Genomic DNA, 27,004 nt, shown 5'->3' with positions numbered 1-27,004 from the left:
TAGTGCCTTAGCCGAGTGTCTTCCCGCTCGTCTCTAAAGATTCGGGGGCCGGCGGCGGGCGGGGAGCAGTTGGGGAGAGTGGGGAGGAACAGAGGGGGGATGTCTCTCTCCCCCCCGCTCCCCGCCGCAACTCACCTGTTACCGGCACCGGCCCCGGAATCTTTAGAGACGAGCAGGGAGATACTCGGCTAAGGCACTACTCGCTCGAGTAATGTGCCTTAGCGAGTATACTCGCTCATCTCTAGTTAACAGCTCCGATGAGCTGTGCGGCTTATCGGAGCTGTTGCCGCTGGGTGTCGTCTGTAAGAAACAGCCAGCAGCCGCGATGTATCAAGGGAGATCGCTGCGTGATCTCTCTTCGTACATAGGCCAGTGCTACAGGACATAAAAACACAATAGGTTGGTCACTAAGGGGTTAAAAAATAAGCTAGTGCAGTTAATTATATTGTTTAACTTACAGACATATTGATATTTTATTCTGTTTCACTAACCATTTTTCATTAGTAACTATAGGATCCACTGCAATATTGGAAGCCACTTAGGAATTGGATTCTGGCCGCTGATTATGAACTGTCCATTTATTAGCAATGCACAGGAAGTGATAGTTGTTTTTGTCAGTTGCTGAGTTTAGACATGTGAGATGTCCATTATTTTTCCTTTTAATATTAATACTATTTTTCTATGTTGTGTAATTATACAGCTAGATGATATATATAGAGCTATATATCACTTGACTCAATTTCTGCATAGTATTTTTTGCGTATTTCTCATGTGACAAGAGTTGCAGTATATGCCACTCTTGCTGCTCTGAATTGTGTCACTTTAGCCATTTACCATTCATAGCTTCATTCATGTCGCTGGTTCTTTGTTTCTAAAATATACCAGCAAGGACAAGTGATATGCTTAGATTAGATAACATAGGACCACATTCTGTTGGCATGCAATGGGACATTGGCTACCACATCTCTCCAAAAAACTACATAAATAGCTTGTGGAGGTCCATTTACATGAAAATGAAGATGATAAAGTGCTAATGGACATTAGTGTCCATTAACACTTTATGCAAAAAGATCACTAAAACGTTTAATCTTTCGAAAGATTATATTTGCGTGTAAATGGGCCTTTCGTTTCTCATCTTTCGGGTCTGCCTCTCCAATAGTCCTATAATAACTATTTACAATATCTGAGAAATATTCTGGCCTAAAACATCTATCTACTGTATCTCCTCCTACGTTCACAAGCAATACAGTGTCCTATTGCTGGACAATAGGTGTGAGTCACAAATACAGTAATTACTTATTGGTATTTAATAGACAGTACACACCTCTTGTCAATACAATCTGATTCGCAAAGAGTTACGGCCTCTTTAAATAGGCAAGTATTCATTCAGCAATTCAATATAAAATGTGTTTTTTCTACTACAGATACATCTAAAATTCATGAAAAACTCAAGGCTGACTATAGATGTATCTAATATTCTTGGGAAACTCAAGACTGAGGTCTTAGATGTTCTAGTTTCCTTTACAGTTCCTGTGTGAAAGTTTTGCAATAGAGAAATGTACACTAAAGATTTAAAATGGAAGCAGTATAATACATTAATACACAAAATGACTGACATTGTTAATGTCATCATACACGCCAAGAGTTGTCTAGCACTGTAGCACTGAGTTTGTAAATCTAGCACTAAGATGAGTGTAGAGTATGTGTGTAGCTGTTCTGGCGCTAAGTTTGGGGTCACGGGTGTAGTAGCCGTGCAGGTCCAGAGAGTTACCAGAAGTCTGTATCGGTAGTTCTCGGTTGCGGTACAAAGGAGGAGGCGGGTATCGTAGTCAGGAGGAAAGCAAAAGGACGGTATTGGTAGGTCTCAGTTTGGATTTGCAAAGGAGCAGACAGGAGATGAGCTTGACTAAGGCTGTGCAACACAATAATCACGCGCTGGTGCAGTGGCAGGGTCAGGCTTTTATAATGAGCCTCATTAGTGACAGAGGCGGAGTCAGGACAGGGGCTGGGTATGCAAAGCTCTGGGAACAATGAAAAGAGTCATGCAGGGAAACTGTCCAAGCGCTGGATGGCTCAGTAGAGAAAGCTACTGACTAGAGTGCAGAAAGCCCCAGGTTTGATCCTGGCAATGTGAAACATTTCAAAAAAGAAAGTGGAATATTGATGTGTACATCTACTTTTTTGGAATAATCAACAATATAATCACATTAGCTTCAATGAGTCATTCGAGAATCCCCCTCAACAAGCTATAGACCACCATTTATGGCCAGAGCCACCAACACGTACATTTAGTATGCTGTCATAGGTTAGATCACAAATATCAGTGACGAGGGAAAAGGTTTCAACTAAGGAGCTATGAGGATGGTTTCGCACACAGGTTTCTGTGGCAGTTTTTCATATATCTTTTGAATCCACTTCTGGTTTTGGCTTGGAAAACTAAATGAAAAACTGCCACAAAAACCTGTGTGTAAAACCACCCTAAAAGGGGCATATGGCTTTAGTATGGTGGGAGGAATGGATCTAGGGATCCTTTGATATAGTGAATAAGAGGCTAGGTATAATGTTGCCATATACTGTACTTTGGAGCAAATGAGTTAATGTGGTGAATTTGTTAGTCTGAGATCGCACCCTTGCACTCTCAAATGCAAGTAGTATAATGCCCACAATGAGTGTCCTACTAGCAGAACAGTGGGAGATCTCACTTCTGGGGAAGTACAAGCTGTGTGACAGACCCCCAATACAGTTTTGACTCAGACAGCCATGATGGTCAGTCAGAAAATCATTGGCCAGTTGAGGAAGGGGACCAGCAGCATCTTTGATGGTGGCCATCCAAAATAGGTGGACTTGGCCACAGTAGAAAATGGGAAACATGGGGCAAGCAGGCCCTGGGTTTATACGTTCAATGCCACAATGAGGTTATGCTCCCCATTGTTAGGGCAATATTTAGTGGCACAAGTCAGATAATGTTTTGCCAAGAAATGCAGTATTGGCATGTTTTATTTAGATGTTGTGAGTGTTTGGTAGTCACTTGGGTCGAGAAGGCATACACTTAATAAAAGGGGGTCAGCATGCTCCTTCTGCTCACTTAAGTTGCAATGGGGCCAATAAAATTTGACTTTAGGGAAAGAAACAGGCTCACAGACTATCAGCAAACACCCTAGCATCACCTTCTGATGTGGATGCTACCTTGAGGATATGTTAGTTCATAGCTATTTTAGTATGCCATTGACATTACCAGGCCATAATTAATGAGTATCTAATGGAGGGTGTCATCCCTGTGGCAATTGCTCTTTTTGTCCTGTTGCAATGGATGCGAGAACCTTTCACAACTCCTTGGATAAAAAGGCGTATGTCATGAAACTGTTTATTAATGGCCCTTTTACACCAAGCGAGAACCTCACAATTCTCGTATGCCCAAGCAAACGAGCTGGTAATATCATCATCAGCTTATTCGCACTCATGCAGCCTGTTTAGACGGGCAAATCATCATTGGGAAACACTGAACAACCAATGACTGAATGCAACAAAAAGCCAACGATGACTTTTATGCCAGCTGAAACTGAATAATGACCAAGAAGCGCACTTGTTTGTCATTGGCCCGCATTTAAACTGAACGATTATTGCTCATTTTCATTCGTTTAACCCTTTGCAATCCAATTTTAGATTCAGGGTTTCCTAGGGGGCTTTCTCTTTCTGCCATTATACAATGGTGCCATCTGATGGCTAGACCCAGCACTGCGGTATGGGACATGCTGGAGAGGCCCCCAACAACAGAGCGGCCAGTAATATACAGTAAGAATACCCTGCCGGACGTTTTCTGACATTGGATCTGTATAGCCTTCAATCAGAATGTCTTTAGACGTCAGACAGTGGATTGGAAAGGGTTAAATGATCTTTGGAACAAGAATCGTTCCGTCTAAATGCACCTTAACTGTAGAAGCAAGGCTGTAGTATCTGCGGCTGTGTGCTCTTGCCCGAAGGAGCTCAGGAAAAGGATCCGTAAACACCAGAGCTCCATTCTGACAGGGGCTGATACGCCTGTTTCGAGAAATATTAATACAGTACATGGGGGGTGAGGTTGACGTTCTGAAAATTTGGGGCATTGCACAAATGCATTTAGGTCCACAGCAAGGTAATCAGGATGCGAGACTGCTCAACGAAGAGGCAAGATTGAAAATTTTATTGAGAAGCAAAGCATCAGATGGTCTGAATGACGGCTTCTTGTTTCTGGTATTTACTTAATCTACGGCGCATACTCTGCAGTTCCTGCATTATGTGTCATGGGAAGTGATTATGTTCACCTGATCTTCTATAGAACTGTGACTCCATTCACATCTATAAGTGCAGCCTGAGATTACATTAATTCACTATGAGATAATTATGAATGAGTACATTATTGTTATACATGTGGCTCCAATCATCTACTTGGAAATATTAACCCCTTAGTGATGGCCAATACGCCTTTTTACTGACCTCACTAATGGGCACATATATATTATTTAGGTGGTGACTCAGCTGACTACTGGCAGCCAGGTTCCAGCTCTAACCACCAGATGTGGAGAAACTTACCCCCTATATGCCACAATCAATAGCAACTGTGGCATATAAGCAGATGACAAGGGGAGGGGCTCCTTCTGTCACCCATTGGTACCCTGCAGTACAATTGCAAGGTACCAATGGGTTCCCATGGCAGCCTTAATCCTGACAAAGACCTCCATGTCTGCTAAGTAACTCAGCCAATTAGACCCCGCATCCAACAAAGTCTAACAAGCTGCTGTCATAGGCTTAGTAGAATGTGCTACATAAATAATACAAACCACTACCCTAGTGATCAAACTACTGCATCTTTAAATCCCCTTGAGGAACGAAAAATAGTGTCCAAAAAGGTCAATAAAGTTTAATTTAAAGAAAAACGATCTAGTTAAAAAAAATACGTATTTTTCCCCATAAAAAGCCTTTTTAAATGCATTAAAATCCACCATTTGTTAAAAAAGCAACACATAATAAGTATTACTGCATTCGTATCGACTCAGACAATGAAAATATTTTGTTGTTTATCACACATGGTGAACGCTGTAAAACTAATTTTAAAAACAACACCAGAATTGTTATTTGTCTTTTGTTCGTCTTCCAAAAAACACAATAAAAAGCAATCCAAAAGTCATATGTACCTCAAAATGGTATCAAAAAAGTGCTGTGGGTTGTAGAATGCAGCTGTGAGGATTCAAAGGATTTTCTTTAAAAATGTGTTTTTAATGTGCAAAAGTAGTAAAAAATTATTAAAAATTCTATATAAACTTGATATCAAACTAATCGTGCTGATATAGATAAGAAAGTTATCATGCTATTTTTATCGAATAGTAAATGGCAGAAAAATAAAACCCCAAAACAATTGTGGAATTTATGAAGAGTTTTTCTATCACCCCTCACCACCAAAATAATGTAATAAAAGTTATACTACATAATACATGTACCCCAGAATGGGGCCCTTATAAAAACAACTTGTTGCAAATTGAAAAAAGAAGCCCTAATACGGCTATGTCAACAAGTCATTTCTTGCAATGCGACAATGACAATCGCTTGGGCCTTAACCCCTTTTGGTTTTTCCTCTCCTCTTTTAAAAAATTGTCTCTTTTATTTATCCATCGACGTCGCTGTATGAGGGCTTGTTTTTTGCAGGACGAGTTGTATTTTGCAATGGTACTTTTTAATGTACCATAGAATGTGCTGAAGAACTTCTAAGTGGAGTGAATTGGAAAAACAACTAAATTCCACCATCTTTGGGTGCATCTTGTTTATACTGCAACACAAATGGCCTGATAACTTTAGGCATTCTATCAAGCCACGCCACAGCCGTGCCGGAGGATCCCTGCACCCTCGAAGTGATGCCAGGCTGTTTTCACATGAACACGCCTCACATCCTCGGGAAATTCACATGGCTCGCGGACCATTATCGCCCTCGCCTGTGTGAGATTAGGCTTGATAGGTACTCTGCAATAGCAGGCCTGGGGCCTTTCAGAACCGCACGGCAACCCACGATCTTATCCCAGGGGGCCATACGAGACCCCCAAATATCGGTCGGGGCATTTAAATTCCTGCTGTCAGAATTGACTACAGTATTTAAAGGCTTAACAGCTCCGATGAGCAGCTTATCAGAGCTGTTGCGGGCAGGTGCCGGCTGTAAGAAACAGCCATCACCTGCATTCTATGGAGCGGGATCGCCCTGTGATCTCCCTTCATACACACCCTGAGCCTGCAGCAAAAAATAGGCTTGTCACTAAGGGGTTAATCTGGACTGTCAGAGGCAGGGTGTATGAACTATATTTTGCCTAGGTCCTCATAGTGTGTTCCCTGTGTGTATACCGTTACACTGCAATTCATGAATGATGGGATGCTGAAGACTCAGGCCGGCGAGAAAATCACATGAGATTTGTTGCATCTCGCAACATACAAATGTCGCACAAATACGAACCCCATATTTTGGAATGGGGCATACACATGAGTAATGGTTTCATATATGACATCCCGATGCAATATACACATTGCAGCATGTTCTATCTGGCTATGAGATCTCACATCGCAGCCGTGACTGTTGAGGGATGTTGGAGTTTTTTAAGTTTCTCTATACATTATACAGCACTTTTTTAACAATACAACAAGCCCACAGCGGGCGATGCCAACCGCAGGGTGTATCGGGCAGGATGATGGAGGGAAAAAACACGTACGGAGAGAGCGGATAAAATAAAAATCTGGCAAATGTTGGCAGATATGACGCCGAACGTACTGCAGGAGCCACAGTGCGGGGAGAGGGGCACGGGAGGCCGGTACCAGGGGGCACACAGACAGGACGCTCTACCGCCCCAAGCTACTCCTCAGCCGCCGCTTACAGCCACGCCCCCAGCCCGCCTCACACTGCCACGGCTCTAGCCGGGCTCGCAAAGCCACGCCCCCAGCCCGCCTCACACTGCCACGGCTCTAGCCGGGCTCGCAAAGCCACGCCCTCAGCCCGCCTCACACTGCCACGGCTCCAGCCGCGCCCCTCACTTGACCCGCCTCTCATATACCCCTGCCCTCCCACAGAAAAAAAAAGCAAGCCCACATAGGGCTATGTCAAGCCTGCCTTCATACAGCCACGCCCCCAGCCCGCCCCTCACACGGAAACCTCCATGCTGGAGAGCTGCAGACCTCTGATTGGTCAGTGCTTAGCAACCGCAGTTTCCATAGTCAACAAGCAGAGGGTCCGGCTGCAGAGTGTGCGGTCCGTGCAGGTGAGTAATGTAATAGGTCTGCTGCAGTGCTGCACATACATATTGGAGATAGAACACTACCTCACCATTATAGATCTGTGACATCCAGTAGTGCTGGCGGGTGGGCAGGGGGCTGACTGACGTCCTTTCAGTCATGGCGTTGAGGAGCTCCATAGTCAGCTTCCATCAGGCTGCAGTGGCTGATAACAGGGAGCACTAAAAGCAGTGGCATAAAGTAGATGGGATTGTAAATCCTGTCGAAGTGCATGTTGTCCCCATTATCCTGAGCTCAGGCTTCTGCATAGATCCAGTAGGGCAGGGGTACTCCCATGGTGGACCAAGTGCAGCAGCCGCATTCTTATAGGGGTATTCTGGTAAGATTAGCCATACCCTTACCACAGGAGGGGATAACCTGCTGGTCAGTGGGGATCCCAAGAACTGGGTCTGGTTAGTCCTCCAGTGTAGCGGAGGTCACACATGCCCACCGCTGCTCCAGTCTAATGTAACAGAGCTTGTAGGCTTGGTCTTCCCCCACACTTTGCCCCCTTTGTGTGACCTTTGGTGGATGATTTTGGTGTCATTAGATTTGGTACATCCTCACCACCGCCGTAAAGTCATAAAGTTTGAGTTTGGTACATTGAATGACCTGTCAGGCCGGGTCAGAGTTCCTATGTTATGTCTAGCAGCGCTGCTGTGCTTCAGCCAACAGCGCCGCTCCGGAGAGTCAGGCGTTGGTAAGCAACGTTCATCTCAAGTGCTTACCAGTTTGGCTGTTGCCATGTCCCCACAACGTGGAAGACCAAGCCATGAACAGCACACAGTTCAAGCCGAATCCTCGGCTCCACAGTTCCTAAAACATTTACAACTACTTTTCCAAACATTTTATGTTCGCGCAGCGGGTCAATCTAGTTATGACAGCACCGGAAATTGCGGAGTACAAGCGCACGGCGCTCTCCAACGCTCTCATTGAAATGAATGGAGCAGCAGAATGCATGTGCAAACTCATTCATTTGAGACTGTCCAGACCCCTGTTCTCGGAATCAGTGGTGGTCCCAGGGGTCCCACTGATCAGCTAGTTATCCCCTATCCTGTGGTTAGGGAATAAGTTAAATGGGGTATTGGATTTTGTTTCTATAGCTCTATAAACCATTCCCCCCTCCTGGCACTTCAGAAGTGTTTATTCCCAGGTTGCCCCTGGATACGTCCTACAGACATTCCAGCACTACAGGTTGGTCTTGCTCAGTAGGAACTACCGGGACGCCTTTTTTTCTATTTAGCTCTTGGGACTGGATTGCTGGCCCATAACAGGGAAGCGCTCAGTGGGGACGTGCACAGGAAGGCAGTACAGAGCAGGGGATTGTGGGAAATGTAACTTAATAATTGTTAAAGTTTAATGAATTTAAATTAACTTACAAAATATTTCAATAAAGGAATGGGGAAAAGGACCCCACTGGCTGAAGGCACCGAACGAACCCCACTGACTATAATGGGGTCAGTCCGGTGTCCGGCCAGCCTGCATTTTACAGGATGTAATAGCGTTGCATGCAGCCTATTGTAAGGTAGTCACTATGTGGAAATGGCCAAAGTCCTTCTATAACCGGCATGCTCAATCCGGGTGTTGATCCCTGCAATAACCATAGTCCAATGATTGGAAGGGAAATCCAATGATCTGGGATGAGAGCCATGGCTATGGTAGTTTGCTGCCTTAGACCTGGCCTATGTGAAGTGGCTTGTCAGTGTCTCCCTGGCACCTGTCCTGGTAGCCCGCAGAGTTATGCTCCACTTCCTATGTAATTCTTGCCTATAAATGGGATGTTGGAGTTTACACAGTGCTTATGATAATTCATTATTAAGGCATCAGTGGTTCTATCATAGAGATCCTATATGAGCAGCTTTATAGGAAAGTTGTTCCCAGTTTAGCAAACTAAAACCCCGCTGTTCTCACACACTAATAAATGGAAATTATTGAAGGATTGCTAGGCCGACGTCCGCGTGTGCTGACCATTAGAGGCCACATGTATCGCCTGAGGGAAATTTTCAAACAAATGAGCAAATGCCTTTTTATATCTAGATAATTGTATTCGCATCAAAATAGAGTTTTTTGCTTTTTTTACATTTTTATTTTCAACAATATTTTCCATTCTAGGTGCAAGTTCTGATATGCAGATTTACCCCTTAAGGGCTCCTGTCCACGGGGAATTGTGCACTGCGTTCCCCGCGGTGATAATCAGGCCACGGGGAACGCAGTGAACGTTTTCCATAGCGTTGTTATGGAAAGCGCAGCCCCCCTGCTCACGAGCGGAGAATCATAGCGATTCTACGCTCACAGGTAGCAAATCGCGGCATGCTGCGAGTTGCCGCAATTCTCCACGGTGAGCCTATCTATCAGATAGGCTCACTGCGGAGAACTGACAGCTCTCCCCCCTGCTCCCGGGTAGCGGAATATCGCAACACCCGTGGACAGGCGGCCTAAGAAGTGTCATACAGGTATTATTTATTATATATAACGTGTTATTTTGTGACACTTAGATACATTTGTCATTGTGTATCAATCACTGTCTGCACGTGAAGATGCCACAATATGAAGGCTTTGTTGCAGCATAATGTAGTCTGAAGATTAACTTCACACGGTCGTGCGCTATATGGGGCAGTGAATCCCACCCACATATTGTGCGCCCCACCATGTGAATTCCCCAGGGATTCAAGGGGTTCTGATCTGAAAACAGCCTCGCATCACTTCAGAGAAGAAGCAATCATCAGCCGTGATCCTCAGCAGAGGATTGCGGAGTTTCTCCCATAGCTTTTAATAGGGCTGGCGCTGCTGCCACTGGCCCCATTGAAAACAATGGGTGCTGCGATGTGAGAGCACGATAGAACATGCTGTGATTTCCCACATCACATCACGGTGCCATGAGGGAAAGCATCACTCCCATGTATGACCCCATTCAAAAGAATGAGGTTCATATTCGTGCGCCCCACAATGCACAAATCTCATGCAATTTTCTCGCTCATGTGAAGCCGGCCTAAGGGTATGCTCAGACAAACAAGTTATGCAAATTGATGCAGTTTCGGGCCAATCACATGATCTGGGAGCATGGTAAAAGGCAAAACCAGTCTGTGAAGGTAAGTTTGGAGACGTTGTCACGTCCATGGAAACTGCTTTGTGTCATTATTGTTTGTGCCTGGATAAAGATTAAGGAGTGAAGATGCCTCTAAGATGTCATCAAGAACCATTTTATCAAACAGATGAGTTTACTAAAGGGTTTTATCCTAGGACAATGTACAATTAGTTGGTCTTTTTGTTGTACCATGGCAGAAACTCAATGGATGCCACAACTGTGGGTATAATTTGGAGACGGTGGTCAGATGAACAAGATATGCATTATCTTACTGAGACTGCAGCACTGAGATGAACATCCAACACACAGATCAGTGCATCTGGTGCCATGCAGTAGTGGCTCCACAATCTACAGCTGGTGACATTCTGCTGAGTGTACAAGCAGATTTGGATGCTCCAATATCAATTATTACAGTCTTTTGAAGGTTGGCTTTGGTAGGTTTGCAATCAAGCTATCCGTTGCGCAGACTGCCCCTCACACCGCACCATCATCATCATGAATGTTTGTACTGGTGATGCTTCAGAGCTGCCTGGAGTGACAAATGGCATGGTATGTTGCTCTGTGACCAATCAAGATTCTGTTTCTGCAATGACAATTGGGGGTCTGAAGGTCACATGGTATTCAGGCTGATCCTTTTGGCATTTTGGAGCGCACACAGCTCATCAATGTAGAGTCCTGGTTTGGGGTATCATCTGCATCAACAGCCTAGCAACTCTAGTACACATCAGGCACACATCACCGCATGCTGTTGTGTTGATGCCCATCACACTCCATATCTTCAAAGCATACTCAACGCCAATTTCCAGCAGGATCATGCGTGTCACCCACACAGCGAACATCAACAGGCATGTTCTGCAAGGTGTCTAGGTGATTCCTTGGCCATCATGATCTGCAGATATCTCTCTCCAATTGAGGTACAATTGGCCTTCAAGTGATTGCTCTCTCGCAGCCTCGTAATGAAGATGCACTGTGGACTATGGTCACTACCACATGGTCAACACTACCCCAGGACAGTATGTGAGCACTCACTGAATGGAGACCACATCACATTGGTGACTATATCGCCCAACATGGTCTCCTACTATTTACTGATCATGGGAGATGTGTAATTGTTTGAAATGAAAATAGTTGAGAACTTCATTCTCCATTTGTGTATTGAGCTTGCAGCATTTCTTCATGGTATGGCATTTTCTTAGCGAGGCATGTATTTTCATATTTAGTGGTAATCATAATACATTAAAATTTAATTTGTCATTTAACATCAGTCAATGATAAGATTGCTAGACAACATGCAGGCCTGATGCACGTGAGTGTTTTGGATCCATATCACATGGATCCTGAATACTGTGATAATGCATTTCAATAGGACCAGTCATAACACTGTATTGACATATGGCGGTATGCTGAGATTTTTATTTTGTGCAGTAATTGGATCCCATCTCTCGGAGTGAGTCCTCCCCAGGGAAAATACATGATTGAAACTGAACCTGAAATAGAACTGAGCAGCCAACTTGTGTTGGTGATTACTGCTCTTCACATTTGTGAGATTCCAGATTATTTAGCAAGTATTTTCGGTAAAGAAGTGACTGTTCAGTTGTCTGAAAGTAATTGTACTGAATTTATGTTTTTTCCTGCTATGTAGATTACTTATCTTACCAATTATGGACGCGACAGCACAAGTCTCATCGGCAGTATGGCTGCGGTCCTTCGGCCTCAGTAAGAAGAAACTTACAATGCCTAAAATGCTGGCACGGCTCGGTTTTCAGCAGAAAGAAGGTTGGTTGTACGATTCATCTCTTTTGTTATTTCTAGTAAAATAAAATGGAAATATTAACAGTAGTTCTCTTCTAGCTGGGATACATCCATTTGTAAAAGTACAGCACACAGTTGTATTGGAGAGCTGCCCCGACTCTCTAATATACTCTGCACTCACCACCATAAGGCGGAGTGTTCCTATGGAGGGCAAATCAGGGATTTCAGATTCCTAGGTGTTGCCTTGTGAATCCTTCAGCAGAGTGCAGGCTGCTGTTTATAGACGGCATTCTGTATATATAGAGGTTGACCCACATTGTGGAAAGCAGTCGTTATGGCCGGTCTAACAAGGGAACTGTGAGCAATTGGAAATCCTTACTTCCTTACCGTTTTATGATCATAATCCTCTTGCTCGTAAAAGAAGTGATTCTTGTAGTAGTATAGTAAGGAGCATCAGTTCTGTAATTCTTGAGTGTTAGTGTAGTTACACTAAAGGTGAACCTACAGTTAAAGCCACCCTTTGGTTTTGGGACAATATTCTGTCCCTGGACTGGAGGGGGAGGGTACATCACCTGCTATTGTTCTTTTCTGCTGGTGTCTTTCCAATCCACTTGTTTAGGGTCTTGGTTTCAGCCATCCAATATGGCAGCTGTAGTTTTGTAGCTGTGCACTGCTGTCTGATTGGCAAGCACTGAACATCTTGGACTGCTGAAAATGGGAACCGGTGGAGAAGAGCGGCAATAGTAGAGAAGAGCAACAGCAGGTAATATAACCTCCCCCTACAGTTCTAGGCCAAAATTTGTTTCGAAAACAGAGAGTTACTTTAAAGAATTAGGGTATGTTTACACGTCGGTAGTGGACAACCCGCAACACATTATGCGTCAAAAGCACAGCGGGAAACACATTAAAATCTGTGTCATTGGTGCAGATTTTGACACCGTATTTGATGCAGATTTGCATCAGATTTCATCCTTTCAGTTAAAATCTGCTGCAGATCTGCATTAAAAAACGCTGTCAAGGCCCGTCTTTAATGCGTGATTATGCTTTGCCCATTAATTGATATCCTGTCATTTACTGGCTGCACAGCATATTATATAGTGCCAGTGTTTTACTCACAGCCTCATTAAATGCAGCTGAATGTGAGCAATCATCATTCAGTTTTCATACATGTCCTTCTACTAAACTTGATGTCAGATATTCTTCATTGGAGATGTAGGCAATGGGTTTGCATAGACCAATAAGTGAAAGATGTTACTAGGCCATTTGTATAGGCAGCAGTTACATGATGGCCACTGGATTTTCTTACATGGCGCAGACTGCAGTAGACGGTATGGTCACATTTATACTGAAATAAGAATGGGCTCCTAAGTAGTTATTTCCCCTTCTGCAGTCCTACAGAGGTAGCAAATAATAACTCAACATTTAACACGTTTTGATAATTTAACTACAATTATAAATCAAATTATCAGTCATGTTAATGATGGCTACTTCTGTATGCTGGGAGAAGATCCTATCTTCTGGAAGAAATGAGGACAAGTGTTATGGTGAAGTATGTCTGGCATTGTACTTGCTGTTTGTGTGTTAGGACATACTTGAAGAACTTGTTCTGTAGCTCTATTAATTGTGATTGACTGTTAACTTTTTATGAGTTTGAGTCATGCTACTTTTTTTTCCACAGATTATGTAAGCAAACTAGGGCGCCCAGTGTCCTCTCGTTATTCTCATGGTCTCTTCCAACAATACATCAGCGATGGTAAAATCTACAATGTGAGTGTGTAAAATATTTAAGCCATTTACTTCTCTTATTGCTAAAGAAGTGGAGAAATGTAGAATACATGGCCAAGTATCAACCATTCATACGTCAAGGCTATAAACTAAGTCTAGAGGACAGGTAGACAACACTCTCGGTTTACTGCTACTGCTAGTATAGGAGGATTCCTTATGCCCTAAGTCCTATTTCATCATCAGATAATTGCCTCAGGATGTTTTCAACCTTGGTTATGATTATGAATTACTTTTCTGGAGGTAGTATTACACGTAGCAGGGCTCAGCCGTGTGGTTTGCTGCTGATTGCTGTGGCAGGGGAAGCACATACAAAACACAGACACTTCACGAAACTGATGAGTATCCCTAGCCTGCATGTGATTCTGCACCACATACTTGCTCCATAGATGACGTCATACATTTTGTAGAATCTTCTTGGTAAGATCTCTGTGTAAAGCTGGCTTTACCTGTGTGATAGGGCAGGGAGGGGTAGAGTTTTTCCTTAGGCCAAAGTCACACAAGCGTATGTAGAAACACGCATTTTTGCACTGTGTTTTTACTGTGCAGTTTTGCGCAGTAACGAAGTAGGCAAGTAAGCTGATGATATCACAATTTTTTTTGCCCTCACAGTGGCATAGTAACCTGTATAAAAAATGCAGTATTGCACGTGCAATTGCGTATTTACTGCCTTTTTTCACGCATCCTGCTCATTTCACTGGGCGATTTAGTGAGGGAAATATGCACCAAAATGCAAAAAATAGGACATGCTGTGAACGATTTTGTGCGCGTGTAATACACAGCAAAAAAACTCTTGTATGAGAGAAGCCCTAGGGAAAATACCTAGTAGGTGTGACGAGACTTATAAAGCCATGCATGATTTCTAGGAAAGCTATGCATGGCCCTTTAACCCTTTCCAATCCACTGTCTGACCTCTGAAGACCTTATGATTTAAGGTTGTACAGCTCTGATGTTGGAAGACGTCCATCGGGGTTCTCTTACTGTATATTGCCAGCCTCTCTGCTGTTGGAGCCTATCCAACGTGTCACCTCATGCAGTATTGGTTTTAGCCAGCATATAGCGCTGTTGTATAACTGCAGAAAAAGAGTAAGCCCCCTAGGAAAAGCAGGATACAAATTGGATTGGAAAGGGTTAAGTCTCCTCTCACCTACTAGGTACTCTCCCAAACCACATCATAGGCCTCTCACCTGGCCATCCAGCAACCTACTGTACTGACACGGATGGAGGGCAAAAACCTCAAAACAGGCTGTCTTTATATGGTTATCTTCTCCTCCTGGCTTTGGGTTATATTCCCTGTTAACCCGTAAATGCTCTAGGACATATATTTACATCATGGAGGTTTGGGTTTTGTAAGGAGTGGGATTGTGAGCTGATCCTGCTCTATACAATGCAGGTACCATGTGTGTTTGACATCAATCACCCACCTACAACAACCACAATCAGCGTAAGCACTGATCACGGCTGTTGACCCTTAAAATGCCCCGATCGGAGATTCATTGCAGATTGCCTATCAAGCCATCTCTGTGGTGTGACTTGATAGACTTGCCTGTCACATTGCAGTATAATGTAATACTATGGTATTACATTATACTGCAGGAGCGATCAAATGATTGTAAGTTCAAGTCCCCTAAGAGACGAAACAAAAAAGGAAAAATGAATTTAAAAAAGCTTGATTAATTATTTAAAAAAATAAAAGTAAAAAAACTAAGTTTTTTTCATATTTCTAAAAAACAAAAACACATTCGCTGCTTCCATAAAATTCCAATCTATCAAAGTTACACATTATTTATCTTGTATGGTGAACGTCATTAAAAAAAAACACCAGAATTGCGCTTTTTTTTTTAGCCGCTACGTCTCCAAGAAAAAATGTATTAAGAAACATTCAAAAAGCTGTATGTACACCAAAACAGTACTGATAGAAACTACAGGACATCCCACAAAAATTAGCCCTCACGGATGGTGGAATTTTCACTTAGAACTTTTTAAACGTTTTTTAGTACATTACATAGTGCCATTGAAAAATACAAGTTGTTCCACAAAAGTTATGATTTTTTTGAAAAACTACTGTGTTATTAAAGGGTTAAAAGGTCAGGCATTGACTTGCAGGAAAGTTTACTTGTAATAGGTAGTGCTGTAGAGGCATTGTTGCAAATTTTACAGCAAACACCGCTATGAATGTGGGCACTATTATGAAGTATTGGTTTAGAAAAGGTATTTCATTTCCAACTATGCATTTGAAAATTGGTCATAATTCAGTTCCAAAATATTAAATCCAAAGTGGAGTACATTTTTGTTCTACCATATTATTTATACAAATAGAACTGTAGAAGAAAAATGTACTCCACTGTGGATTTAATATTTTGGAACTGAATAGTGAAATATGTATGTAGTCATTCCTATCTTCATTATTAGTTGACAGCTAAAAAAGAGGAAGTTCTACAGAAGGTTGAATCTGTTGCAAACATTATTGAACTTTATCATCGAAGACTCGAATGGCTGAACAGCTCAAGCCGGTCAGTGTTCGGAGTGGTCCAGGAACAATCTGTAGTTATAATTCTCGACCTTAGTGCTCTTACCAAATCCCAACGTAACCTATGCCAGGATGCCATATGTCTCGTCATCAGAGAACAAGTTGCACACATTTCCAAGTTCAATCTTGTTTGGTAAGTACGCCTAAAATGTGAACACCAGAGGTCGTTAATCCTCGCTAGTTGGCAAAAATAATTAAATAGCTGCTCAGATAATTTGTGTGTGTGTGCTTGAATCCTTCTTGTAAATATTTGTGGCCAAATCTGATCTGAGAGTTTGTTCATTAACCCTAAAAATATAATCAACAAGCCTTGGGAACAATAAGTTTGCACTGAATGTTTATTTGCCCTTGAAACAGTAAATCAGGTTTAATACTTTACAAGTGCCTTGTAATCTGGAATGATATATTTTGTATAGGGTTTCACAAGAACCATGGAAGTGGCATCCAAGAGTTATCCGTGTCAATCAGCACTCCATAGAAGAAGCTGTGGAATGGATTCTGAACCTTCAGGACCCTCCAGTGGCCAATGTGGATAGCACAGCTGAAGCTGTGTCAGAAGCCTTGGATGACCAGGTTGTGAAAGTAGTGAAGTGCTAAAAGATAGCTTATTTTGCACATTTTTGGTAGATTATATAGTCTGATAATGGGATTATGTGTGAGCTCATGATCAGAGATAACCAGAAGTTGAACCAGGTGTAATAAACATTATTGTCACGACAGTGAATGGGAATCCGCTGTGCCTGAAAAACAATTTGACTTGGGACTAGATCCAGGGGCAGCATCTTAATTCTATGGTTGTCATCCTTTTAACTCCACCAGTTTGGATCTGTTCCTTGATGCAAGGGGCCATAGACCATTACTCCAGAAATAGTCTTGGTTAGAAGGCAGCTGATGCAGTAAGTCAAGATTTCCACAGTGTAGTACTGGAGGGAATAGACAGACTAGACGTTGTTTTGGAACAAAGCTAAGGTCAGGACTGGTAGGATATTTTCTTTACAACAAATCAGTAAATATATCAGAAAAAAAACAGGAGAACAGTGCCCTATAGAAATAGACCTGAACCAAAGAGAGAAGGACTCACCAAGTGTCAGAACTGAGCCCTGAGAGGGTACAACCCTCACACTACTAGCTAAGTTAGCATAATATAATGTTTACCTAACAGGTTTACAATGACCCATCTGTCCATACACTGGACATCCGCAGAACAGGAGTTACCCGTAGGCCACAAGGTCTCGGTCGTAGGAACAAAAGCCAGAGAAAAAAAAAAGGGAACAGTGACCATACTTCAATATGTCAAGATGAAAAGAAACCAATTACTTTCTGGAGGGGTCAAATGTACCCCTTTACTGTATATAAATGTTATGGTATCCTACCCATGATACGCCAGCCTGGGGGGCCCTAGATCTCACCCACAACCCCTGTCCCTGCCTGTTTGCCTCCACTCCTGGCTAACCCCAGGCGGGCAACTGGGCGGTGGGCCCTACTCTCACTAGGGACCGAAAAGGGACGCTGGCATACCTAGATGGGAAGGGTAGAATACCAACAGAAAAGACAGGTGTAAATAATCAACACAAACAATACTAAGAAGAACTAAGGGAGATGAAAAAACATGGCGGACAATAGCAAAAATAGCAGACGAGATGACAAAGGCAGGAGACAAACAGAGGCAGACTGGCTAGCACACTGAGGGAAACCAATAACTGGCAGTGATTGCAAGTCTCTGCCTGATCTGTAAACAAAAGCCTCCGCCCAGGGGCGGAGAGAGGGAGACAGCCAACTCCCAACAGACATAATAAAAGGGAGCTCGTGCACGGCAGCTGCACTCACCAGTGTGCGCATGCCACCAGCACCATGCCGGTCGGGCACCCGCGCCCCCGGCAGCTGGACAACAAGCCGGGGGGACCCTCCCCGACCGTGGGACCCCGCACACCACCGCCCCGGGAGGACTAGCAACCGCCGCATTGTAACAATTAAGTGCAGAGATCCAGTAGTACCTGCACTTACATATGCTCAGAAACCAATCCAAGGTCCCATTAGGCTTATTAAACATAAAGAAAAAAACTGATAATGCGACTTGTTTCAAGGCTCATCATCATAACCCTTTTCTCAAGCCTTTAAATTGGTATCAAACATATATAAGTACTCACAAGTAGTATAATGGCCATCATTCTGGAGTCACAACAAAGCAATGGTGTGGATTAGCATCATTATAGCCACCGCTGGGTTCAGCATATGTTTTGGGACCCGGAAGTTGTCATGACCTGCTGTCACAGACCAGTAATGACGTGATTATTACATGATCACCCATTTATGGTCATGTGATCTGGTCATCTTTGCTGCTCCTAAATGCGGCCAGCAAGGAAATAAATGTCAGCGGATGAGAATGGGGATATAGCTAGTATGTACCTCCTTGTTTGTGCAAACTCTAACAAGGACTTTTAGGAACATAAAGCGTCTTAAGTAGATAGGTCATAAAAGACATTAAAAACTGAAAAATACATTCATTGTTAAAAAAAGTAAAAAATAAATAAAGCACCTAGAAGTTGTCGGAATGAAATGAAACGTTCTATGTGTGATTGTAACACTGATATAAGTAAGTGATTGCAATATCAGAGCAAAAGGATAATTTATTGCTGAAAACTGAACACATGTTGTACCGCCTCTAGCTTGGATACAAGATGTGATACAGGCGGGCATGAAGGCTCTAGTACCCTATTGTACTGCCTCTAGCTTGGATACAAGATGTGATACAGGCGGGCATGAAGGCTTTGGTACCCTGTTGTACTGCCTCTAGCTTGGATACAAGATGGGATACAGGTGGGCATGGAGGCTCTAGTACCCTGTTGTTCCCCTCTAGCTTAGATGCAAAATGTGATATGGATAGGCATGGAGCTCTAGTACCTTGTTGTACCACCTCTAGCTTGGATATGAGATGAGATATTGGGGTGGGCATGGAGGCTCTATTACCCTGTTGTACCACTGCTAGTTCGCATGCAAGATGTGATACGGGCAGGCATGGAGGTATACAGGTTACATATGGTATCCTGCGGTATGTCGCTTCATACTTGCTGTAACTGAGCATCTAGATCATGCAAACATGTAGGCTGTCGAAGTTGGCATCCCAGAATGTCCCATACATGTTCTATTGATGATAAATCTGGCGACCGGACAGGCCACAGAAGTGTAGCAATGCTGTGTGCGGCTGAGCATCATCCTGCTGGAAAATGCCTCTTGGAAGTCCTGCCATGAGAGGCAACACATGTGGCTGCCAGATGTCCTGAGCATATCATTGAGCTGTCATTGTCCCTCGTACCACTACTAGTGAAGTGGCGACCAACTGTTAAATGTGATACCCCCTAGACCACTACACCAGCAGTGGGGGCAGTGTGCCGTTACATAGCAAAGGCAGGATTGAGGCACTCACCCCTAGTTCTCCAGACACAAACATGGCCATCATCAATGCGCACACTAAACCTGTATTCGTCGCTGAAGACGACCCGGTTTCACTCCGTAGTAGTCCAGTTTCGTCATTCATGATACTGCTGAAAAAGTGTAGTGGCCCAGAGTTAATGGGGCCCCTCCAGAATATTCTATGTCTGTCTCGTGTCAGTGTCTTATTTGTGGAGTGCATTTGATTTATGTGTATTGGATGGCTGCAGGACTGAAAGAGTTAATGTCTGATATGTTCTGTCCTGTCTGGAAAATGTATCGTTTGTGGTCACGTGATGGTGTTCTATATATGTGTTTGCGTATATGTAATGAGGGGGAGAGTGTAGTAGTTGTTGCAGTCAGTGAGTAAGCCGCACAGACACTAGAGGGAGATCAGTCTGTCTGTGGAGCATGGAGGAGGCCGAGCGACTTCCTGATGCTCAGCCTGGGCCCGTTCAATCCAGGAATCCTCGGTACTTCTCCTGAGTGCTGAGAGAAAGGAAACTGCTTCATAGCGAGAAGCGGAGAAAGTGTGAGTATTTGCCACTGGAGTGAGAAACTGAGTTCTGGGAGTAAAGGAACCTGCAGATAACTTGGACTGTGGATTGTACAAATAACTCGTGAGCTCCACCGAGATATCATACTTATAAGCTGTGATTTCTGCAACTGTGCTGCAAGTTGTTATTGACTTTATTCAAACATTTAAGTAAATGGGCAAGATTGACCAGTTCCAGTTTTGTTCCAAAATATACTCTTCTGGTGTTAGACTTACTTTATTCATCTACAAGATCCATTCCTGAAGAAGGAACGGTGGCGTCATGAGTGACAATTGGACTACAGGTAACCCCCGGTTACTATCCCTATGATCTCCCCCAGCAATAACGTAGTCGGGTCCCGAGCTGCTTTTGGTGGGAGGAGATGGTAGAGCCCCATGACAAGGTCTTTCTCTACCCCGCTGTCTCCTCGGCTCTGGGCCTGCTCCTCGGACGCTGCAAAGCGAAGTTTTGGCATCACGAACAGAATGAGTCCTCCGCACCTTGCCTAAAAACGGAGAAGAAATAACCTCTGCCATTGCCAGACACGGAAAAGATTGTATGCCTGTGCGTGCAAAAAAGACGAAAGTCAAAAAATATCTCCCAAGTCCTCTGAGCTCTCTAGGAAGTCCAGGTCAAGATCCCTCCAACCCTCTTAGTCTTCTGTAAAGTCTAGGAGAAGATCCCTCCAACCCTCTGAGCCCAAGGAAAGTAAAAACGACAAGGTTACGGGTCCTTTGAGTCTACAGGAATTAGAAGAAAAAGGTTGCAGGTCCTCTGAGCCTGAAGAAAAAAATCGGAGAGACAAGGCCGTGTCACCAGCAAAGATGCAGAGCAAAAGTAAGGACTCTTTGTTTAACCAGAATATATATGTGTCCCAGATGCGTTATTGCCTGGAGTGAAATCATCTGTTACTACCAGACACAGTGGAACTGCCCAGGTTGCATTTTGTGGCGGAAGATACAGAACCACCTGTGGACTGTGAAAATGGCGCTCAGCCTTCTTCTTTCCCTAAAGGGACCCACTAAACTTTTTTGCCAAAAAGTTCCCACCGTGGCTGTGGGAAAAGTAGGGGGGGGACCCCCCCTTCCCCCCGCAGAACAGCAGCAGAGTGCTGAAGACAGCCCAGGGGAGGAGCTACTCGGACTGGTTAGTGAGACGCCTGAAACCACCCAGCAGACCAGCAAGAGCACCCCTGCAGGCGTGATGGCGATGAATGTGCTGAAGGGAATTCCTACTGGATACCCGCCGCCAAGGCCCAGATTTTACTAACTGACTTGTTGCCACAGAGTTCTCTCGCTTCATCTCCACCTGAGGAGAGGATTGAGGAACCATGGAATCCAGCTTCTAACATGGGACCGGAAGAGTTGATTGTGCCAGCCATTGCTATGGCTCCTACTTTGACTGTTCTACCTACGTATAATTTCTTGCATGGACATTCCCATACATAGATAATGTAATTTGACCCACAATTTATGTATTGTTTTAATTCATCTGGTTTTGCCTCTCCTTCCACTTATAATTCCCTGGTGTTGTGTTTAATATTATGACTAAATGTAGCCATCCATAGCCTCGAGCCACATCTAAGGCTGGGTTCACACGGGATCGAAATCCTGTGGAATGATCGCATGGAAAAAACGCGAGATTTCTGCGGGATAAGAGCAGCTTCAAAACCCGTGGCCTTTAGCCTTCGGCATTTCGCTGCGGCTATCTCTCCCCATAGAGAGAATAGAGGCCGCTGTGGAAACGGAGAAAGAATTGACATGCTGCGGCTTGGCCGCAGTGTGTGAACGAGATTTTTGCAGATCTCGTCCACTTAGCTAGCTAATCCCTGAATTAAAAATAGAGACGGAAATGGAAATGGAAAACAAGGTGTCTGTCGCAGGCGGCAGACAGGAACCATGACCACCAGATAAGGGACGTAGGGGTCGCAGTCCTGATCCACTATAAATATATCTTACAAGTATCCAGGGATTGTTCTGACTACCATTATGAAGTCGGAAAAGATTTTTTTCCACAAATGAGCTAAATTGGCTTCTGCCTCATTGGGTTTTTTTTTTGTATTCCTCTGGATCAATAAGGGAGGATGGAAGCAGGCTGAACTAGATGGACATTGTCTTCTTTCAGCCTAACATACTATGTTACTATGTTACTACTTTTGTAGAACTAGTCTATTAGATCACTGATACAATGCTGATCTTATGAACACCTGCATATTTAAAGGGGTTGTCCCATTGTGAGAAGTGTATGTATGCACTTCTGTATGGCCATTATAATACACTTCATAATATACATTGTGCATTATGAGCCATACAGAAGTTATATACTTACCTACAGGAGTGCCCCCATGCTAACCATTCCGTCGTCCCAGGATACGACAAATTCTTCCAGCCGGCTTCTCCACTCGTCAGGCATGCGCAGTAGAGATTGACGGCCCGTGGACGAGCCTGGTACAGCTCGCGCATGCGCAGTAGCTGCAGTGAGGCGGTGATCTCTCTTCATTCCTGGACTGCCACGGTGAGGATCAGAAGAGTCCAGCAGCGGAGGGTAACTATTAAAGGGAGGGGGGTTTGGGGCTGTCATTGTATTTGTGGGGGGTGCTGTCATTGTACCTGTGGGGGGGGGGGTGCTGTCACTGTACTTGTGTGGGGAAGGGGCGAAGGGTGCCATCACTGTACTTGTGTGGGGGAGGGGTGGGGAGTGCTGTCACTGTACTTTTGTGGGGGGAGGGGCAGGGGTGCCGTCACTGTACTTGTGGGGGGAGGGGCGGGGGCTGCCATCAATGTAATTGTGTGGGGGAGGGGCAGGGGTGCTATCACTGTACTTGTGTGGGGGAGGGGCAGGGGTGCTGTCACTGTACTTGTGTGGGGGAGGGGTGGGGGATTCTGTCACTGTACTTGTGTGGCGATTCTCTGCAATTAAAAGTAATGATAAAGATCGCAATCTTCTGCTAGAGCAGTGGCAGCTGTAGCAGGAGATTCCTTCATCTCCCCAGCATGTCCCCTCATCACTGAACACTGTGACAATGCTCATCTCCCATCACAGCGTGCGTCTCCCATAATAACACCGGTCTTCCAGTCATGTGACCGGCGTCAACGGGAGCACGCACGCTGAGGAGGAGAAAGAGCAGTGCATCATGGGAATTACCTGGGTGGCGCCATCTTTGCATGATTTTACAGGTCAGCTTTACAAGGAGGAGATAAGGAATAAAAAGGTTAGCAGAATATCGTTCTTTATGTGTAATGCTGTATTGTATGGTGCTTTTACTCTTCAAGGCATTAATAGAAAAAAAGTCACTATGGGCGGCGGAACAACCCCTTTAAGCATCATGTGATCCCTAGTTCCTTAAGCAATGTTGATTCTTAACCCCAAATGCTGGTAAACCTATATGTACTCATGGTAGTCTTGTAAAACGTGTACATCTAAATGTGACCTATGTAATATATTTAGAGATATGTCTTATATTGCAGGTTGAGGCTATTTATTACTTCACTGCTGGGGATGTTCCTGTGGCAAAGATACAGAAATTGAAGCAACGTATAGAAAACAGTCCATGTCCACTGCATGTTGTTTGCTATAATCCACTCAAAACCACAAATGTACCAATGTTGAGTGAGTTAAGTCATCAGACATCAGGAAGGTATGTAATGTGACATCTTGGGGGATCTCAGCTCAATGAGATTGCTGTTTATGGAATCAGATGTCTGTTAACACTTTAAATGCCCTGATCAGCCCCCTAACAATGAGATTGCAGGGTGCTGTTCAGTTGTCATGGCAGCCCAGGGCCTTCTGAAGGCCTTCAGGGATGTCATTAATGATTACCTATCAAGGCGTGGCTGTGGCATATCTTAATAGGCTGTCTATCAGAATACAGTATAATGCAATACTATGGTGCTGCATTATATTGAGCAATCAGATGGTCTCATGTTCAAGTATGCTTAGGCCGGCTGTACATGGCCGTGACGGGCTCCGCTGCAGAATTCCGTGGGGGAGCCCGTTACAGCGCCCCCCAGAGACCCCAATACTTACCTTCAGATAGGGAGTCTTAGGTCCCACATGACGCTACGGCGCGCATGCGCAATAGAGCGCGTGACACGCCGGCCGCGTCATATGACACGCCCACAGCGTCACATGACGCGCCGGCCGCGTCATATGGCGCGGCTGGCGGTAGGCGGGGAAGCGGTTTCACACTACAGCGGAGGATAGCGTGACGGACGGCTTCCATTGACTGCAATGGAAGCCGTCCGCGCGTACACCCGCTGCAAATAGAGCATGCCGCGGGTGAGGACGGGTGATTTTACGGTGCGGAATTTGAGCATTTTAACCCCTTAGTGACAGCCCCATTGCCTCTTTACGTCATAGCTAAATGGGCTTTAATCCTAGAGGACGTAAAAACATGAATCCTCTTTAGATTAAAGCCCTCTTGGCTGAGCACATGACCGCTCCATGCCTCTCTTCTGCGCATGCGCGCCAGACTAATGACGTTCTGCATGCGCAGAAGGCCGGGAGTCCCAGCAAATTTAAAATCTCCTGGCTCCTGAAGGTAGCCGGGAACAAGGAGAAGTCACTGGGGACAGCAAAAAAGTTTAAAAAAGTTTTTAAAAAAAGTGCCAGTTGCACCTTTCTTCATGGATCGGATCCATGGGGAAGGTGAAAATACTCACCCCGAGTCCTCTGCGATGTCCTGGTCTTCCGGGACCTGAAATCCCCTTCTGCGCACGTGCGCCCAATGTCAATCATCGGGCGCCTGCCATGTGTAGACAGGAGCAGAGAGATGTCACCAGGGACATGATCACTGTTATCCAATGGATAACAGTGATCATTTAAAGTTAAAAAAAAAAGTTTTTAAAAAGTTTAAAAAAAGCTTAAAAAGCAAACGTTTCATCTTCCCTCACGGATCACATCCGTGAGGGAGGATGAAATGATGTACCCACGGTCCCCGGATTTATCCGTGGATCTCCCCCCAGCTTCTGCGCCAGGACAGGTGACACCTGTCGCCAGGATGGCAGACGCATGCGCAAAAGCTGTGGATTGCCAGGGTAATTTAAAATCTCCCTGCTCCTGGCTACAAAACTTAGCTGCGAGCCTGGAGATTTCACGGGGGGGCTGTGGTGAGCGGTTCATGGTCACATGATCGCCGTTATCCAATGGATAATGGCGATAACGTAACAGTAAAAAAAAAGGTGAAGTTTCATCTCCCCTCACCCATGCGATTGCTGAGAGGAAATGAGACTTTTTCCCGGAAGCCTCCGTATTTGAACCCCAACGTGACCCTCCTCCGTGAACTTTCCCGGATTCTGCACATGTGACCAACAGCAAAACAGCGGACACATGTGCAGGAGACGGGGAGCCCAGGAAATTTAAAATCTCCTTGCTCCCGGCGATCAACGGTCGCCGAGTGCCTGGAGCAGTGACCTCGTTCTGCGGTCCCCGGTCACGTGATAAAAAGGTAGCGATCTACCTTAGGCCAGTCTCACATGACCGAATAGGAATTACAGATTCCGCATGCATCATTCGATTACAGAATTCCGCTCACATTAGCGAGTCGGAATTGCATAATCCACTCGCAGAAAACAGAACACAGCATGTTCTATTTTACCGCGGATATCCGTGACATAGAGCCCATTGTGCTCCATGGTGCTGGATATACCGGCAGCCCATACACAACTACATTGTGTACAGGCTGCGGGTACCTGGGTTATCGCTAAGCGACGGTGTGGGAAATACAAACAAAAAAAAGTGTACTGCGCATGACCGCCTGTGTGAGTAGGCAGTTATGCACAGTACATTACATGGCCATACACAGCGCCACGGCCAAGTTCACAGCTGGGATCTGCTGATTCAGCATAAGGCAGTGTGAGCCCGGTATTATTCAGACTGCGGCCTGTAATACGCAATTTACAAGAAGCTCCAGGAACGCTCGCCTTCCTGCAGTTCCAGGAGCAGCTTGTTGAGCGCCTTCTGTGTGAGACCGCCGCACCTCAGCAAGCCTATGAAGCCTCGCAGAGCGCCACTTTTTACACCCCATCCCTGCCGATCAAGAAATACCCCACAAAAAGCATGAAAAGAGGGGGGATACCCGGTTTTATTTCCCCATGTGCCCATCCCAACCAGCCTCCGTAATTACCCCTGTCTTCAGAAATACCACACAGTTCACGTTATTGCTTTTATCTAAGATTTAGGGAACGACAAAAATGGTGTGTGTGTGTGTGTGGGGGAATTATTTTTAAGGTGGCAATTCTTTTAATTCCATACATGTCAGCAATGGGGCCTGGAATTTATTCAGTTGTGTCCTGCAATCCAACAGGTGTTCCCTCCATTATAGGCCTTGCCATGTGTCCTATAAGTAGATTAGGGACACAATGGGAATGTTTCTGAACACGGGACAAATGGGGGTATCTATTTTGTGGTGAACATCTTCATTCCTATGTACACTGTACAAAAAAAAATGTTTTTAAATTGACACAATTGCCAAAAAAATGGAAATCGTAATTTTTTCTTTCTGCTTTGCTTAGATTCATTCAAATACTGTGGGGTCAAAATATGCTGTACACCTCTAGATGAATTCATTAAGGGGTCTAGTTTTCAAAATAGGGGCATTTGTTGGGGTTC

The 27,004-nt window shown here is 44.5% G+C and overlaps 1 protein-coding gene across 3 annotated transcripts in view; it reads left to right on the top strand.

Moving 5' to 3' along the window:
• The first annotated feature begins 7,181 nt into the window (after positions 1–7,181).
• VWA3B (von Willebrand factor A domain containing 3B) overlaps positions 7,182–27,004 on the top strand; it is a 136,134-nt gene continuing 116,311 nt past the window's right edge. For 2 of the 3 annotated variants that reach the window (XM_066579205.1, XM_066579188.1), the window contains exons 1-6: positions 7,182–7,268; positions 12,009–12,142; positions 13,797–13,885; positions 16,313–16,563; positions 16,847–17,003; positions 23,863–24,032. In XM_066579205.1, the coding sequence (XP_066435302.1) occupies positions 12,028–12,142; positions 13,797–13,885; positions 16,313–16,563; positions 16,847–17,003; positions 23,863–24,032 (782 nt within the window). In that variant the 5' untranslated portion in view covers positions 7,182–7,268; positions 12,009–12,027. Of the gene's footprint in view, positions 7,269–11,884; positions 11,908–12,008; positions 12,143–13,796; positions 13,886–16,312; positions 16,564–16,846; positions 17,004–23,862; positions 24,033–27,004 lie in introns of those variants that run through there. The other variant, XM_066579196.1, reaches the window with a different exon arrangement.

This window comes from Eleutherodactylus coqui, chromosome 1 (genome assembly GCF_035609145.1).
Source record: "Eleutherodactylus coqui strain aEleCoq1 chromosome 1, aEleCoq1.hap1, whole genome shotgun sequence".
Classification (NCBI taxonomy): Eukaryota; Metazoa; Chordata; class Amphibia; order Anura; family Eleutherodactylidae; genus Eleutherodactylus; species Eleutherodactylus coqui.
This window is presented reverse-complemented; position numbering and strand designations above follow the sequence as displayed.